Consider the following 19,307-nt stretch of genomic DNA (forward strand, 5'->3'; position numbering starts at 1 on the left):
TCACTGTACAAATGAATAGCATTTTGCCATATTTAGAAATCCCAATTATTATCAGTGACCTGTTAATTTGATGGTTCAGTTGTTAGGATTTCCTGTTACTTGGACACTATTTATTATAGCTCTTCATTATTTCTCTAGGCATCATCTGTTTGAGTTAATACTGTGCTAAGCACAGTACAAAACCCGTTGACTGACAGTCTCAAAAATATTCCAAACTCATTGAAAGTAAGAGTGATTTGTTACAACCAGTAGACATTTACAGAAGGCTTCTGTGTGAGTAGAGTTATATTTATGTGAAACAATTGTACTTAATACTTTCTCTTACAAAATATATGGGCCAGATCCTTCAAGGTAAGGGGAAGTTTAGGAGGCCATTGCCAGGGCACTTTGCCTCTAGCAATTCTTTCCCAGTGGAGCACATCTTGTACTTGGGGGGCATAGCTGGGGTATACATCAATATATTGATGTAGCCTTGGCTGAGGGCTGCCCATACCTTGGTGGGGTGGCAGGGGCTTGCTTTTCTGGGGACAGAGCTCTGAGATCAGGTCAGGGCAAAAAAGGCTGCTCCAAGTCACATCCCTAGCTGTATTACTGTGCTGCAGATGGGTTAGCAAGCAGTGATTCTACTGCTGGTTTGGTTTGTTTTTTTTTTTTGTTGTTTTTTTTTTTTATTTGCACACGTGATCCTAAAATATTACTTTATAGATATTAATGATTGGCGAGCCACGGTTTTTGGGTTCAGATGCAGATTCAAACTTCCAAGAGTGCTTTGGACTTGCATTTCTGATTTGTGTCACCTACTGTTCTTTTGCGTCTTTTGCATCTTTCTCATCTTTCTTGTCTCATCTCTATTTGCCAAGCTACAAAAAATATAAATTCTTTAATTTTTTACACTGTTGTTTTAGGTCACTTTTCATTTTGCAACAGCCTTATATTTAGCTTGGCAGTTAAAGTAGAATAAAATTAGTTTTTGTTGCATACCTTTCTGACTTGTATTGCTGTAAATTACCCATATTTAAAACTAATAAGAGAAGATATAGATAATGAAAGGGTAAATAATAAAGTCCAAAATGGTTATCTGTTTTTATTAAGACCTCGTTTCCTAGGAATGGTTCCACAGATACTGGAACACATGCTGGGTTTTAGATGCAAAAATGTTGTCCCAGTGCAGAGTTCTGTGCTAGAATGCTCTCAATACTTTGCATATTTGGCTGGTAATTGCGTACATGCTTATGAGCTGATCCTCTATGTGTATGGTGAACAGTGATTAGACTTCATAAAGCAAGCATTTTGGAAAAGCAGCCTCACTACAGTTTTAAAAACAACTTTCACCATCTGCCTGGGAAAAGCAGTGGGTCGGTTTCTTGTGAACTTGGCAATTAAATATGCTAAAATATAGTAGCAGCAGGATAAAAATGTTTGCCATACCTGTTAAGAACAAAAACTAAAATCCAGCTAAATAACACCAAAACCTCAGACAAAGAGCTGCCATCTGGTTTGTAGTCACTGGGTATATTTGCAATTTATGTTAATACTACTCTGACACTCAGTGGCATAATCAAAAGCAGTGGTTCCATTTCCAAAACCCAAACTACTTTCCTCCAAACTACTATTTACAAAATATCTAGATTGACTTTCAGAGAAATAATAAACATACACATTAACCATTATGGCACATTCAAAGTTTTGTCATAAATACCCTCTCCTTGCTCAATGGATGTACAGAGCAAAATCTAACAGTAAAATCAAGATGAGATATTGCAGAAAAGTTGAAAAGTTCAGGTTTATTTAAAGCATATTGACAGCACTTATGTATTATCCTGAAAAAATAAAGGATCATAGAATTGACTGTTCTTTTCTTTAACTTGTAAAAATCCAGTATTTTGTCTCAGAATTAAGTTTTGCCTGCCAGACAAAGGCTATATGTGCAGTTAAAACTTTAACATGAGAGATACCAGAACTTTTCATGGCACAATCATCAGAGGTTTATATTACAAGATGTCAACTGATATAGACAGAATATCTGGTTAATGTCTTTTTAGTGTATTGGCTGCCTCACTCAGATCATTCAGCTTCCAATGAAATACAGGTTTTTTTTTGTCTGGAATACCTTCAACCAGAGAACATGCAAAGCTGTGATAATTCAAGAACAGATTGTGAACAAAAGTTCAACATGATGTAAACCCATGTTTCATTTCTAAAACTCACTTCTTCCAATACGTAGAAACCATATTCTGCAGGACATTCGCATATGACTCCAAGCTATCTGAAATTAAGGCAGAGATTCTATGAAAATATTTTTTAACACTTAGTCTTCACAGATTTCAAATAATGGGGTTTTCACTGAAAAAGACTATTTTTGGGGGTTATAAGCGATTAATGCTCTGTATTTAGATAATTCTTGGAATCAAGGATTTAGATGCAATAGGATTAAAATAAAACGTGAAAATTCTGAAACAGTTCATTGAGACTGCTCCCTACCCTTCCATTCAGTCTTCTGATTTGCACTTTTTCTCCCTATCTGCATTACACTGTTTCTGTGGGGCTGAACAGTCATTATGCCTTGTGGCCATATTCTATCTCCAGTTGCAAGAGCAGAAAGGATAGTATGCTGGTGGAGGCAGTGACCACTACATACCTAGGGAGATGTAGAGGTAGTTATATACAGGGGTAAGGGCAGAAAAGGTGAGGTTCTGTGAAAGCTCAAGATCTCAAGATACCATTTGATTTTCATCAAAGTTTCATTTCATAAAACCTAAATGAAAGTGTTTTTCTGTTTTGCTATTGCTGGAATACTTTTTTGGGGGTTGTTGATGTATTTTGTCTTTGCATTGAACAAAATATTTGACCAAAAGAAAGCACCATATTTCTTTTAGAGACAGTATAAAAGAGCAAAGCAAAGGCCTAGTATTAGTCCTTAAAAATGAGAAGAAACAGCTGCTTCTGCACAAAATTCCTGTAAGACACGGGTCATCTGTGTTTAGGTTTCTCTTTTTACCTCGAGAAAATTGATCATGCAGTGAAGGTGTGAATGGCTTGTTCCAAAGAGCTTTTTCTGTTTTCTATCCAACATAGTAATTCAGAGAGTCACTTCAGTGTGGTGGGTGGAATGTTCACCTGGGAGGTGAAATATGTATTTTTGATCTTGCAATGAATAATAAAGTTTCTAGGGCAGCATTAGGTAAAGAGTCTCAGGAATACTGTATACTACCCATTGAGATAAATTTCTGGAAGATGAAGGTTCATATTCCTTGAAGGGCTTGAATGTGGTTTTACCACAGTCTGGATTAATGACTTAGGCAGTATTATTAAGTTAAAAGTTCTGCTGCCTTGTCCTTCATTTTGTGTGTTTTTTTCTTCTAACAGCTGTCTGTGTGACCTCAGTGCAAATTTCTGTATAGGTTTTAATCAATGAAACTCTTTTTTTCTCAGTTAGTTACAGAACTGTCCTCCTGCTATAAAGAAAAAAATTCTGTCCCTCTTCAAATGCATTTCATAAGCTGAACAGAAGCGTTAGGTTGTTTTCTTTAGTTAGCTTGAACTAAAATTCTCTTCTGGATTTGAACTTTGCTAAGGCAGTGTTGTTCTCTGGTCTTAGTTTTTAGTGTGGGCTCATCTTAATTTTTATCCCCTACTTTTCAAATCATTAATGCATGTATACCTGATGGCATCACTCAAACTAGAAGTCAAAAGTAATAAACCATAGCATTTTCATTGTTACATAGTATTTGGCAACAATCATATTTAGAGGAACAAATGAAAATTAAAAAAAAAAAAACACCAAAAAATGAGGTGCAGAGAACTTTTTTTGGTGTGGAACCTCCTTCTCATACTACCTGTAGATGAGTATTTCTGAATTGCAGCAATCATGAGAAATGTCCTATTTATCTTCTGCCTCACGTAAAAGATTTTCATTATAGCTGGACAAAGAATTAGTATTTGATGAGCTTAATCTGGCTGACAGTGCACTGCAAATATATAGTGGTTTATATTTATTGGAGCAACACTTTTTGGCTGACTTTTTTCCCTCTGCATTCCACTGTTTGTTCATGTAAATGCTTTGCACATCTTGCAGTTAATGAGATGATGAATAGTTCAAAATGACTGCTAAACTTCCAGTTCATGGTATACAACTTAAGTTCATCAGCTCTATTTTATCTTAGGTGAAGCACAGTGAAAACACAGGATTGGAAAATGACACTGGTCTCATTTAGTGTTCAGAGAAGTGTCTTTTAGCCACTTACGTTCTTTCAACTAGATTTTGGTCCTTCTTTTTCTACTGAAGAAGCTTGAATTGCCACCATCAAATACTATATATTAGACTGGACATACAAGAGCAACACAGGTACCACTGAAAATAGATAAGGATAATAACTTTAAAAAATTATGGGTTGTTTTTTTTTTTCTGGAAATATGTCATGAGAATTCATCCTTATTCCTGCCATTTACAGGAGACAGTTCTAGCAGCATTTGGGTTTGAAAGTGAAAACAAAATATTTATTGATGTGATACCAGCCAAGTGGGAGGGTTACCGCCTATTACCTATTAAAAACCAGAAGAAAACAAAAGGTAGACTTAATTTCATACATTTCCATTTCCATTTGTCTTAATGGCTTTTTCTTAAATATATGTATTTCTGTGGTAAGTAATTTTCATCATTTAGGCAGCATTTTTTAATTCACTTGTGAGCTAACCCATCTTGACCTTGCAGTTAAATTTTTCTCTGTGAAATTTCACAACTTACATAGAGAAATGAGGGGAAAATTCTCCTTTCCAGAATTTGTGACTTGTATTATGCAAAATCTTTATATTCCCAGCTGGGCATTTATATTAATTAGATATGAATGACAATGATGTAAGTGAATTATAATAGTTAATGTAGCTATTCAGAATAAATTTCCATACAGCCTCTGTAGATAATTTGAAAAAAGGAGGATGAATTAAATACTGTTTCCACTGACTGTTTCCAACCCAAAAATTTTGCAATACATGCCAAATCTGATTATCCAGAAATTTAGGTTCATCTTTCTCAAGTTCTCAAGGCTTTAATACATGAAAATGGATCCTTTTGTTTTGTTGCCTTTAGAAATCACATTTTCTCTGCAACTATAAAGGATAATTAAAATTGCAGTACTTACTTGTCTAATTACTGAACTCTGGGAGCTTTCAGAGAAACACCAAAAGGACTCAAGAAAACACCAGGGGACCCAGGTTTGCTTCACTATGCAGCAGGGTGCTGAGATGGAGGCCCATTGTTGTCAGTTGCAACTGCAAATTATGCTAGGAGGAATATAAAACCAGCAAACATCCTTTCTTGTATCAATGCCATAAAAAGGGTTTTCTCCTTTTATTGGAAAGGATTATGGAAAACGCAAGGCAGATAGCTGTTAAAATGAAATAAAAATGCCTGTTGCAGAAGGAAATACACGTTGGCTTAGACTGAACTTTGTTTCTCTTAAAGCTACAAAGGCTGCAGTGATCTTACAAAATTGAAACAACTTATAAAGAACTGTTGATCTCAGTGTAATATATTTAGTTTCCTGCAAGTCTACCAAACACATAATCATTTCCTTTGATGGTGATGCCAGCGCAATATCCATAATTGTGACTGAAATGGTATGGAAATATTGCTATATCAGTTTTTTTCTCAGTAAGTATTGTATGTACAATATTATACTTGTGCTCTAGGAAATTATAATGCTCCTTTATTAAAAATTACATAATGATTTAGCAGAAAAAAACATTCTAAAGCTTTCTATCTCACCGTTTATCCTAAGAGGTTTTCTGCTGTCTTTCATTTATGGCTCTTCCTATGTTGTACCAGCTAATTCCCATTCTTATCTAATGACCCTTTCCAGGTCTTGCCCATATAGAAAATAATGCTCTTTTAGCATAGGAGACACATGGAAAGCCTTTCTAAGACTGCACTAAAAGAATGGAAGGGGATTGTACTGCTCTTGTATGTTACTGAATTTGGACTGTTACTGACAGCAGAGCAGGCATTACTTGTCTTAGTTCCTAGACAGTTCCAATTAATTATTATAAAATGAAGAATGAAGGAAAAAGAAAAAAGCTCTCTTTAATCATAAATACTGCAAACACTAGCTGTAACCCTTTCTCTTGAAACAAGAGGCGTGGAATCCTGAACATCTTTGTGACTAATAATGATGCTGTTAATGCAATTGTCATGGAAAGTGTAATGACATAACCCTCCCTAATAATGAACTACAAATTAAAGTAAAATTTTTTGTTTGTTTCACCAAGCATACATAAAAATGCAAATGCAGAGTTTCTTGGAAACACTTAATCCTGTTGTAAATATGGTAACATCTGAGGATTTTCTTTGCCAAATCTGTAGTAAGGAACAAAAAGCCCTCTTGAGTCAGATTTAGTTTAATAAACTTCTAATTTAAGGACACTTTACATTGCTATGCTGGAATAAAAGAAATTTAATCTAATTATGAATATGACCTTTATTTATTTTTTTTATAATGTCAACCTAAATGTACTTGGGCTGAGTCCTTAACTCAAGTCCTGTCTGCTAGGGCAACATGAAGCCAGTGCCTTCCCTCTGGACCAGGGGAGGTAGGCAGGTGTGCAATGCAGGTCCTTGCTGGATAGAGTCTATCCTATCTCAGTAGGCAATTTCTTAGGCTTTCCCTTTCGGGCCAGAGTTTTCTGTTGTTCATCTAAAAGGGTCAACCTATGCATCTTAAAAGTGTGGTTATTGATTGTGTGGCTGCCAGACTCAGCGAAAAGCTGTCAATAATCCAGTGGCCGAGAAGGGCAGTGATAGAGCCAGTAAAGTATTCGACAGTTTTACAGTGAGTTGTACTTTCCTTCTACAGTAGAGTTGCTCCTAGGTTTGTTAGTACCCAGTGTGAAACAAGACAGAAAATCTTGTCTTTAATTTTCTGCATTGAGAGACAAGGGTTTTTCTGTTTCACAAAAATGAACAATTCACTGAGTAATTGGAAGTAATTTATTCTGTACTCCCTGCCTTTAAATTAGGGGGATGTACTGCAGGTAGCTGTTCCCTGATTTTGGCAAAAAAGCTATCCTTCTCTTTGCTGTGGTGTCACAGTAGGAATAATGGCCCTAAAATGCAGATCAGAGCTTGTTTGAGGGCCTCCTGAGTGACAGATTCCTTTCAACATGCCATTGGGGTTTGCTGAGAATCTGAAAATGCTTTTCAGAATAATCATAACTGCAAAGGCATCTTATCCAAGTATAAAATAGCGATGATAATTAACTCCTTCCTCATGAGATTATAGGGCTGTGTCTACACTAGCAAATAGTTTGTCTTTACAGAAGTGATTCTGTAGACCCTACTGCTGTTGCTGAGGGTGTAGTATTCACATTATATTCATTTAGTGGAGTAGGAGGTTGTTTTTTTTTAACTGGCTCTTGTTCCCTGACTTGAGCACCCTTAAACTGTTGGAGTTCATTGGATGCACTCTTGGGCTCATCTTCTGCTTTATTTTAATCTAAAAGGTATTAATTTCCTGTCCTCCAGAGTCATTCCATGATCTGATCCAGATCATTGTAAAGGGAGACACTTGAAAATTTGTTTGAAAAGTGTTGTCCAGCTCCAAATTGAAATGCAGTATAAATATAAATGAACCTCATAAGAGTCTCTGTTCCAGGGCACTACAAGAATAGGACACTATTTACTGATTTGCTTTGTCGTTCATCCTCTTGTTGTGCTCTACCTAAGCTACATATCATGCAGCATGAGGCTGGGTACAGACTTTTAGGAAGTGCAGGTTATGACTGGCTATTTAATGAGCTCCTTGCCATATTAAAATGCTATTTCAAGACTGGCATAGTACATGACGAAGTGAGTGCATTGTTTATCAAGGTACACTTGGATGAAACTCAGGTTTGTGTGGTCAATACAGTTCTTATAAAACTGATGGTACCCTTCAAAAAAGGGTGTTTGAATAGGGGCTGGGAAATTCATCTGATTTTTCAAGGACGACTGGGTGTCATTTAGATATTTCAGCCATCATTAAGCAACTCTTGACCTGGCTTGAATCCATTCATAGCAAGCCACCACAGGAGTATTCTGTTTGTTTTTTTTTGGTTTGTTTTTTTTTTTTTTTTAATTAACAACTTCTTTTATTTTCAGAACACCGATGAGGATATAAAGACTGAGATACATGTGATATAGCATGATTCTCAAGACAGCATTAGTTTTGTGCTCTGTGTAACAGATTAGGTAGCATACCAGGACCAAAAAAATACCAATATTTGATAAAACTCTGCTCATAGACAAGAAAGCTGCTGAAATTTTCTACAAGTAAGTTCAAAATTCAGATCTGCCTTGTGTGCCTACATGGGTGTACCTCCACTGAGCACAAGGCTCTCTATCTGGATTATCTGCTGGACTTTGGTTCTGCTCCTTGGCTGGTAGCTGAAGATTGTTTGTACAGCCTGACTTCCTTTCCTTAGAATCCCTGTGAGTGAATGAAGTCTTTACCTTTGTGCTTGCTCAGGAACAGAGATTTGGTTTATATACCAGATCCATATTTTGAAGAGCCTGACTAACTTTTGTCTCACTCTTCTTTTCTCTGGAAAAGTCTGTTAGGAGTTTGCATTCAAAGAATGGGAGAATGTGTTCCCACTGTGCTTCAACGACCTTTACTTATATTCGACAATTCTCCTGTGTTCCTAGTGTGTTATGTCAGCTCTTAGAGCTATTTTGGTCTCTGCACAAGCAAGCTTCATACTTTCCTGTGGTTTAAGCAACCTGTCATTTTTTATTTTCACTTGAACCTTTGCCTTCAAGTGTAGCCCAAAATATGTAGACATCAGGTATAAAACATAGACTGGGTTCAGACCTACCTATTATTTGTCAGAAGTGCTACTCTGCCCATTGACAGATATAATTGTCATGAAAATAGCAGGGGGGAACTTAGCCTCAGTCTTGCTCCCCTGTTCATCTGCAGTGGTCTGTCACCGTGTTATTTGCCAGCAGAATTCTTTGGAAAAGACAAAATTTAACCTTCAGTAGGGAAGTAATGCGTTAGAACCTGAATGATTCCTGTCAGCATGCAAAATTCCGGGTCTGGCAAGATTGTGTAATATGACACTTCATCCATATTCTTACATCCATGCAAGAATCCCAAAATCAGTCCTCCAGTATTGCTTGAAAGACATTATGTTTAAGATGGTAGTCACTTAAAATGTATACACTAATAAGAAAATTTTTAATGTATTTTTAATTTTTTGTTACATTTAATTTTTTTTAATGTAATTTTTAAAGTATTCACACTTTTAAAATGCAGCTAATGGTATTGTTTCTTCTGTTTTTATCTTAAAATATTTAATCGGTTTCTAAAACTACATAAGTTTTGTTGTCTGCATTTGGAGTCTTTCAGAAAATAAGACTCCATATCTTGATGATTGAGATGCTTGCCAGTTTTACTTTTCCACGATGAAGACTGATAGAAGAGTGAGTGAGTCTTAATCACCCATGCTCAACAGTATGACTTTAATTCACTGAAATTAATCAAAAAGCAATGTTACTACTGAATGGCCCACCAGTACAGTACTGTGACTGTTGGGGTCATCTTAAAGTTTATGACACAGAGATGGCTCTTACACCTTGAGGATGTTGAAAAATAAGGAAGAATATTTATCTTAATCAGATGTTCGGCATGGCCAGTTTTGTATGGAACCCAGTATGGGTTCAGGTTATTAGTCAGGAGCCTTACAGTTTTTTCCTCATAGGGTATCACAGAGACAAATGCTGTGACTTCTGGGTTTTTTTGAGGAGAGTGAAATGCCTTGGAAAAAAGCACTTCGCTAATGCACTTGGAAAGAACTTGCTTATAGTTTTCTTCTTGAAAAAGTAACACTTGACTTCCTCTACTAACATACAAAAAAGGAATAGTGTTATCGATGTAGAGGCAAGACTGGAAGAGATTTCCTGAATCACTAAGTTGAGTGTCCTTATCCTGCCTCCTGGCAAGATAGCAACTATTACATTTCTTATGGGTATGTTTCTTGCCTTCACCATGTTTATTTCCTTTCCTTGGTGTCATTGTTTAAACCCAGCTGGCAACTCAGAACCATGCAGCCACTCCCCCTCCTTCCTCTCCCCGCTCCTGGAGGGAAGTGGAGGAGAATTGAAAGAATCCAACTCCCATGGGTTGAGACAAGAACAGCCCAGTAACTAAGGTATAACACAAACCACTGCTGCTACCACCAATAATAATAATGATAAGAGAAATAACAAGGGAAGAGAATACAACCGCTCACCACCTGCTGATCGATACCCAGCCTGACCCAAGCAGTGATCTAGCCCTTCTGGGTAACTGCCCCCAGTTTATATGTTGGGCATGCCGTGCTGTGGTATGGAATACCTCTTTGGTCAGTTTGGGTCAGGTGTCCTGTCTCTGCTTCCTCTTGGCTTCCCTTCCTCCCTGGCAGAGCATGAGACTCACAAAGTCCTTGATTGGAGTAAACATTACTGAACAACAACTAAAACCATCGGTGTTATCAGCGCTGTTCCCAGGCTGAAAGTCAAAAGCACAGCACTGCACCTGCTACTAAGAAGGAGAAAAATGACTGCTTCTGCTGAACCCAGGACACTTGGTGTCTCTGTTTCCTTGCAGCCTTTGCTTTTATTTCTTTTCCTTGCTCTCTCTGTTTCCCTTCAGCCTTCTCTTTGTTCCACAAACCAAGCTCTTTCAAGCTCCTGTGGTAGAGTCTTCATTCCTGTGACTCTCATAGAAGACTGCCCTCATATGTTCTGTGGGTTCAGTTTTATTTCTGTGAAGATGGTTGTCCAAAATTTTATAGATTCATACTTGTCTTTCTGTGTCTTTATTAGAAATGTATCATTTAGTAATTTTCAGGATTTGCCTTTTTCAAAACCATCTTGTGCCATATTGATACTGATGTGCTTTTGCTGATCAACTAAACTAGTTGTTTTTTACACATATTGTTTCAAATGGTGAATTCCCAACTTCTAGCAGAAATGCTATTAATCCCTGATACTCCTTTTCAATACTGCTTGCTGTTATCACACCTGGATCCAGCTTTCAGCTCTTGTAGTAATCCACAGAGTTTAATGCGTAAGTTCCGGAGTGACACTGTAGAAGATGCTTTATCTAAATCCAGACAAATTATACCTACTTCATTTCTTTGTCTGGAAAATCAGTTATTATCAAAAAAGCTGTCAAGGTAGTCTGGCACAATCTACCCTTGGTAATACTGCTACATTTTATCCTATAGTTTATTTACTTCTCTGTCTTTATCTTTTTCTTCAAAGCCTCTTCTAAGCTCTTGCAAATTGAAGAGGTCAGACTAATAGGCTTATGCTTGCCCAGATCATTTTTGTCCTTGATTTTAAATATGAGCACTTCAGTTGCCATTCTCCACTAATATTTGATGCTTTTTCTGTCTTGATAGATTTGGAGGCTTATCTCTACCACTGAAATGGCCTTTATGAAGTCACAGTATACCTAGTGATTCAGGTCTCAGTAAGACATTCCATTCAACGCCATTGAACAGTTATCCTTTTTTTCTCAGTTAAACTTTTGATTGGTTAGTGAGATATGAATAAAGGAAATTCAAATAACCATCTGCAAGAGGATCACATAGAAGATATAAGCAAATACTACTGTCGTGATGATTAAGTGAATAGATAGTACCCCCTACAGCTTAAAGCTCCCTTAAGCACAGAAACTGGGAGAGGAAGAGTTTAAAAGTGGCATAATATTATCAGACAAAATTATGTGAATTGGAGCTTAAGTATTTTCTAACACTGAACACTTAACTGCAAAAGCTTATTTCACAAGGGTGTAGGATACCACTGGACAGATTAAAGACATTAGAATATCTTAGCTGTTTAAATAACCTGTAACATTTTATGTTAGCACTTAAAACCACAATGGCATATGCAGGTCTAGTGCTAGCTTATTTTATATTTTCATAAATACATAGAAGTACAGAATCTAACCCCACAGAAATTAATGAAATTTTCTTTCTATGTACTTAGTAATGTGTCAGCATCAATGTTTATCAGGTGAATGAGTACTCTTTTGCTGGTCCTGATGAAATGGCCATGAAAGAAATTTAATGTATACCCAGTTAAATGCATCTGTGTTTTTTGAGTAGAAGCTGGCTAGGAGGGCACTGCATTTCCTGTTTACTCTTTGCTTGCTTTATTGCTTTCAGTTAGGTGTTGCCTCTGAAAATTAATGAAGGTGAATGTTACAGTCAATTGTGTCTAGAAAGAACTGGTGATCATCTAGATGCAGGAGAGATGAACAGTGATAACAATTTAGAGGGAAGGCCATTAATCAGTATCATCCGAGTTTTCAAGGCGGTATCTATGTACCCTTTTGGAAGAAAAAAGTTTTCTCTATAAACTCTCAGGGTTTCTCGCGGTGAGGTGGGATGCAGCTAGGTGCCTAAGCATTTTATACCTCTGGCAATTTAAGCACCCATGGTTATCAGATTTTGGAAACAATAATATATATGTAAATTTCACATCCAAGTGCTAGAGATACTGTCGGCAAATGTAATTACCTGTATGTGCATCTCTCTCCAGTTTCTTGCTACTGGGAAACTAATTGCAGCATGTAAAGAAGAATGGTGCTTTTTTTTCTGTTTATTGTGTATTTTCATATATTCCATAACTTCCCCCCCGATATTTGAGATATTTTCTTTTCTTGAAACTGTCTCTTTTTATACAAGCACACTTACTAACTTAGTGATCGTTTTTCAAGAACTCACGTTGGCGCATACATCTCTTGGATAGTATGAGCTTAAATTTAAGTATGTGCTTGAATCACACTGATTTAAATAAAAGACAAGTGTGAGTATGCATGTCAATCATATGCTTAAGCACTATTGGGAAGAAGAATTCATTTTCCTTAGTGTCTTAAGTCTTAGCGCAGTAGCCTTTCTAAAGCCCTCCTTATGGCACCAAGCCTAAAATTCTTCAATCTGCTTCCCCTGGCAACACTTCAGCTGAAAGTAACAGTGGCAGCCTTACTGAACTGCTCTACCGGCAATGGTTTAACTATTCCTGAATATTTCTCAATGGTGGGACTAAGCTCTCTAGGGCTGCTTATTCTGTTATTAAAAGGTCATGCTGGTCAACAACAAATTTTGGACCAGCCCCTTTCCCTCCCTCCAAAACCCAACAACACCCACCCCTTTTGCTTTGCATGCAGAGATTTTCCATGCGACTCCTACATAAGACCTACACCTTTTGCTAGGTTAAATGACTATTCTCTTTTTTTCCTTGCACACGTTGATCAAAGAGGGTATCTTATGAGAACAGGTCTGTGTTTTTCCCTCAGATTCATTTCAGAATCAGAATGCACTTTGTGTCTGTTACGGGCTGTGATGTATGAAGCAGAAAGAAGATTGATTTTCACAAGCTACCTTGTACCGGAAGTAATGAGAGTGGCAAATTACTTGTTCACTGAGCAAACATGACAGGAATGTCATAGAGGGAATTTATATATATGCAAACACACAGGGGTCACATCGGTGTTTAACAAAGTGACCTTACCCACCAGAGGGGCATTTTTAAATCTGCTTTAGCTTACACAGGAAAGCCTAAAGAAAAGAGCAAATACCTGCAATACGTGGGATGTAGAAACTAAGAAAACTAATAAATAATGTAAGATTCAGCAGACTACAGAACATAATTTAAATGGCTGCATTATTTCTGTACAAGAGAATTGGGGTCAGAAATCAGTAGTGATTTCTACTGCTTATTTAGGGTTTCTCTGAAATAGCAAACAAAATATTTGTCATGAAAAGTAAGAGAATATGGGACTAATTTTCCCTCTATTTTATAACAGGTTTTTGTCTCTTAAACATTTCATTGGGATTCAGTAGAGAGGTAGGCTTACACTTATGAGCACTTGCATTCACAGGGTGTACGTGTTTGCAGAAGACAAATAGATCTTACTGACATTGAAAGTTTCTACATGTGTAAAACATTCTACAAATGAATTTTGAACAGCTTCACAGAAGCTGATGTTTGTAAAGAAAAGAAAGAAAAGGAGAAACAGGGAAAAATGCTGTTACTCCTAGGAAACAGGAGAATTTTATTTGTGTATAAGCTCTTAAGGAAAGAATTAAAGTTATTTCCTTTTTTGTTTTCCTTCAACAGTAAAGATTACAGGAGGTTACACTTCACTTAAAATAGGAAGGCAGGGTAATTCAGCACTGGCCATACAATGTAAGGTAATTTCCATGTGATTCTCCTTTATTGCTGAGCTGTTGGAAAGACGATCTTAAGCCCAGCAGCAAAAAAGAAAGTAGAAACTCAGGAGCTTATGGATGCTACACTGCTGTAGTAAAACTGAAGACAAGCATCTGCACATGGTGGTTTCTGTACAGCCAAGCAGTTAGGACACGTCTGCTGTTGGAAGAGGCCTGACAATGAAGAGGAGCAGTGATGAGGAGAGCCTGTGCAATCTATTAGTGTATTCGCAGTTTGCTTCTGATGACCCATGGAGGCCAGGGGGAAGGATTTCTGCTGACACATCAGTTTGTGACGCTTCTCTTCAGGTGTGGTTTCACCCTGAGGAAAAAAGTCCTACCTTTTTAAACATTTTTTTTTGTCACTGATTACTGCAACAGTCTATCCCTGAGTCTGTGATACCAGACTGGTGATGGTCTCGTGGAGTGCTCTTCAGGGAAAAGGAATCTTAGGGAACAAAAGTAAGAAATTCTATCAATTTATTCATTGTGTTATGGTGTTAATGACGAGCTGGTCATGGCAGAGTCACCTCACACTCAGCCACTGCCTGTTTGAATTATGTGGGTGATGTCTTTTTGTTTTATTCTGAATGTGTCCTTGGAACTACAAAACCAGCTATCTCGCTTTTTCCTTGCCTTGAAGCACATTAAAAATGAGCTCAAACATCTTAGCCTTTCATATCCTTTTTTGCATGAAAGTGCTGAGAATTCCTTGGATTTATTTCCAATATGTTGGAGTTAGATACTGAGGACATTTGTGTTACACATAAAGCTTGTATTTTTGTGCAAAATTGATAGTCACATGTAGGCATCTCCTATAGCATGGTTATTCTCAGTTTTGGTCACCTTTGGCTCACATGGCGCTACTGAAGGCTGTGAGGGTAACAGTGAGGGAGAGGTTCTGTGGAAAAGAAAGTAAATAGAAGAGGAAAAGGTCTTGCAGAGAAAACCATTCAGGTTAATAGCTATAGTTTGTCTGTAGAGCTCTGCATCACCTCTGGTAAAAGTAGACCTCATTTCAGAACGCATTTATTCTGTTTAACACAGCCTATTGTGTTAGTGTGGTAACAGTACAGTACAGTAATGGACAGAATTTCCTGGATGCACTTACTTGACATGGATCAAGGTTGCAAGAGACTAATAGTTAATTTCAAAGCAAAGGTCAAATGCTGTTTAGTTCCAGTGTCTTCTCAGTGCTCTATCATGGGCTGTTTTGCAAATCCACAAAAAAATAACCAGTTTCTCAGCCCCGGTGATAACGCATGCACACAGATACATATCTCCTGGCCTCTCCTTGTTATCTAGCTGTTTGCCTGCTTTGCTGATGAGATGCATCCATCCCAACCCCCTGAATTTTTGGACTACAATCCCTTCATTTTTTATTTCTGGGGCTGTCTTGCTGCAGTGTGGCATCTGTGCAGCAGGACTGCTGGGAGCAGAGTGCTTTGCACCTACTTTGTGCTTATGCAGCCACTCATCTGTCCTTGGACTGACCGTTGTGAGTAGCCAACAAACACGACTGCAGGTCTAGTGTTATACTGCAAAATTAGTTTGAAACTTAACATCATCTTCCAACTTTTTATTTGAGCTGCTGTATGTTATGAATACTTTAACTGCTGAGGTATTTTTTTTTGTACTTCTGCTGATGGTCGCTGAACTATGTCCCAAGCTAGAACTGGTACTTTCAATGGGTTTTCTGTTAATTGTGCCTATTATGGGACTGCTACAAGGAAAAAACTATGATTTTTGTCCTTCTAAAGGTGAATACCGCAGATAAATAATACAGAGTAGTGCAACAGGCTTGTGGTACGGAAATGGTGTACTGTTTTTCTCCTGACTGGAAAACCTGGCAATGGCATTGAGCCCAGGTTTTCTGTGTTAAAGCTGAAACCCCTTCCTTTACTTTGCAGAGCAGTCTCTTCTGTATTCAGTGTTGGCTTACTCCTCTTTGGTGTGCTGAGAGGTGGGCAGGGGTTTGTACTTCACTCTGCCACCTACCCTGAGGGGCTTATTTTCAGAAGCAGATAGGTTGGTTTTCTCTCTTTCCCTCTACTGCTACTAATTTTCCTTATATATCTGCATTTTCTGCCTTGCATTTGTTGCCAGCCTCGCAGCACATTAAATTAATATGGCATCAGCAGAGCACTGAAAGATACTGTGTTAAATTCAACTTTGTTTAATGGTGCAGATCCCACTGGGTTTTGAGCAGTGTTGGGTAGGTGAGGAAGAATTATTTGATTTTAATGAGAGATGACTTGGCACCAGCATCACAACAGGTACAGTACGAGAATCCAGGAGGGAAAGTGTTAATTCATATTCTGTTCACAGAGATAGCTGTGAAAGAGCATATGCTGAATGTGCATTCCAGCTTCGTTTCTTTTGTTCTTATTTACAGTGACAGTGTATTTCCCTTTAGCTTTGATTACTTCATAAACCTGGAGCTGATGATGAATATGCAGTTTACACTCCAAAGGCACTGGAATCCCTGCAAGAAGACAGACCTTGGTGTGGTTCACAGCACACTGTGACCTCCACCCTGTTTATTAATCAGTCAGGCTTTCAGGGGCACATCCACCATTCTAGATATAGCACTTGCTTACTCCTCTCTCTTTTTCCCTGATAAATGTGATTATCTCAACCTCTGGAAAAAAAACTGTAGATGTGTGACTTCTGTCAAGGGATGCTGAATTCTCTTTGCTCTGAATTCCAGTTTAAAAGGGTTTGGTGTATTCCACAGTGGGTTCTTAACTTGTGTCATAGTGTTTTGTTACACACAGCCTGGTGTGGAAATTTGTCACTGCTTAACAAGGTCTCATCAGTCTTCTGAAAAGCAAGACTGGCAATTTTTAGGGAAGTGGCCTGGTTACAATTCTGGAAACCATGAGTTTGTGTGGTGTGGTGTGTGGTGTGCAGGGAGTTGCCTTATCACTGCATGGTGTTCTGTTAGAAAGCAATTTGCTTAGAGGCAAGGATTTGCTTTGAAGGAATGGAAAGAGATTTGGGACTTTGAACAGTCTACTGGTTAATTCTGTATTAGAGCAGTCTGACTTTCACAGATCTGTGGCTGTTGTACATGAACAGAGCAAAAGAGATGCTCTTAAAAGCCTTTGGGCTTTTTATAAACGTGATAGGAGACAAATGTGTAGCTATAGTGAATCGATGCAGTTTATTCTGCTTAGAAAGACACCCTAGTTCCAGGCATTAAAAAACAGGAATAATATTGTATAAGTGATCAAATTTGATCTTTTCTGGTATAAGTGACTTGAAATAGGCATCATTGTCCTATTGACCTATCAGCAGAAACATGACCATTGTGCCAAGCTGTTTTGTAGCCAGCTCCTTAGATCACTTCTTAGATCACAGAGAAAAGTGAGAGATTTCATTATTATACCCCTTGCCATTCTCCACACAACTGTAATCCTTAAGCACTAGCACCTACATTCCTGAACTTGTCTTTTTGTCAAGTAGAGGGGTATTTTATCTTTGGAGGAGGTTACTGAGAAATAAGTGATGAATTACCTTGTGCTTGAACCACCAACAGTGGCTTGCTGTCACAGTGAAAACATCAGTAAACAAGATGAGGGTAGCTATGTGCAATTTCCCTTGGTGCAGTAAATCAAATCTTTTTATTACCCAAAGGTAGACAGGTGAGAGACTAGTGAATCTGCAGTGCTTAAGTCCATGATTCTGAACCACTCATGACTTCCTGACAGGATTTCTGTGCTGGAGGGTTGGTACATGTGCTGAAGGTCTATTCTAATCTGTTATTGCTTTATGATTCAATGGGCGCTATCCAAAAAGATCTGCAGTCCCAAAAGCTAAAAACTCGTCTGCACGGTCAGAGAGAACCACATTGACCATGACTGGCTCTAAACACAACAGTGGAACTGCTCTGCTCATCAAAACCTGCAACATAGCTGCTTGGATTCATCCTTCTTGCCAGCTTTGGGGTCTGCTGTGGTTATGAACACTCCATATGCCTTGGAAGAAATGTGATGAGTGCAGGAATTATCTCAAGTACTGACTAGAGTGGAGGAATGATGGTGGACCAGGAAGGGAGGTTATACAGATGCTCTATATCATGTATCTCATTTAGAGCTAAGCAGAATTTGACTTAAGGGTTGTCAGCCAGACACTTCCAAAAACTTCTTGAATTCTCCTTAAATTAGATAAAAAATGGTTTTTAAATAAGTCTTAAAATACTTATTTTTGTGCATTTTTGTTTTCAGGATGAATAAGAGATACTTACAGAAAGCAACAAAAGGAAAACTGCTAATAATAATATTTGTTGTAACGCTGTGGGGGAAATTAGCATCTGGAGCAAATCATCATAAAGGTAAGAAATTCAGTTCTGTTCTATTATACTGCCATATCTGTGGCCTCTGTCTACAAATTCAGAAGTGTCCAGTTATGTGAACTTTTTCCTTATGTGTATTTTTGCCTCCTTGTATTGGTCCTCTAACCAGTACCAAAGGAGGAATCTTTTCAATGGTCAGACTTTTATTAATTACTTGAGAATTTAAGTATATCAGTCCCATTTTCAGCATTCTCTGATTTCAGGTCATTTTGTAATGATGGTAAAAAAAGATGGTAATGTAAAAAAATCAAACAATGAATACTGCTCGTCTCATAAAAATAGATACACATACATGTGCTACAAATGAATTCCTGGAATGAACATTAGAAAGAAACAATCTTTTTTTCTGTGTGTTTCTGTAAACCTGTGCAAGAAACAAGGTCTCTAGATTCATGTACTAATATCTTCTTAAAGACTGATATAACTTGAAATGTGATCTGCAGTGATTTTGAAGTCTTCTTCTCATCTTTATATAGTGTCTATTGGCTGTTTATCTCATTACTCAAGACAAGAATAAGCTCTTAACAGCTTGGGTAAATTAAGAGCGGAACAAGAACATTTCCAAGATCTAAGGAGTTAAATCATGGGAAAGGATTCCAATAAAACCAGTCATTTCATCTCTCTGTGTTCATGTACGTTTTATAATGTTCCCTCTGATGACAGGATTTCATGTCAGATATTTTACATATCTGGCTGCTAGATATTTTTCTCC

The 19,307-nt window shown here is 37.7% G+C and overlaps 1 protein-coding gene across 7 annotated transcripts in view; it reads left to right on the forward strand.

Moving 5' to 3' along the window:
* Positions 1–19,307, forward strand: part of TAFA2 (TAFA chemokine like family member 2) — a 199,920-nt gene that overhangs the window by 121,247 nt on the left and 59,366 nt on the right. For all 7 annotated transcript variants that reach the window (XR_009962909.1, XR_009962908.1, XR_009962912.1 and 4 more), the window contains exon 2: positions 18,468–18,574. Coding sequence is in view for 1 of the 7 variants with exons in the window: in XM_062609079.1 (XP_062465063.1) it covers positions 18,468–18,574 (107 nt within the window). In the remaining 6 variants the exon portion in view is untranslated. The remainder of the gene's footprint in view (positions 1–18,467; positions 18,575–19,307) is intronic.

Source organism: Pezoporus occidentalis, unplaced genomic scaffold (assembly GCF_034315485.1).
Source record: "Pezoporus occidentalis ecotype Australia unplaced genomic scaffold, CSIRO_AGI_Poc_V1 ctg134, whole genome shotgun sequence".
Lineage (NCBI taxonomy): Eukaryota > Metazoa > Chordata > Aves > Psittaciformes > Psittacidae > Pezoporus > Pezoporus occidentalis.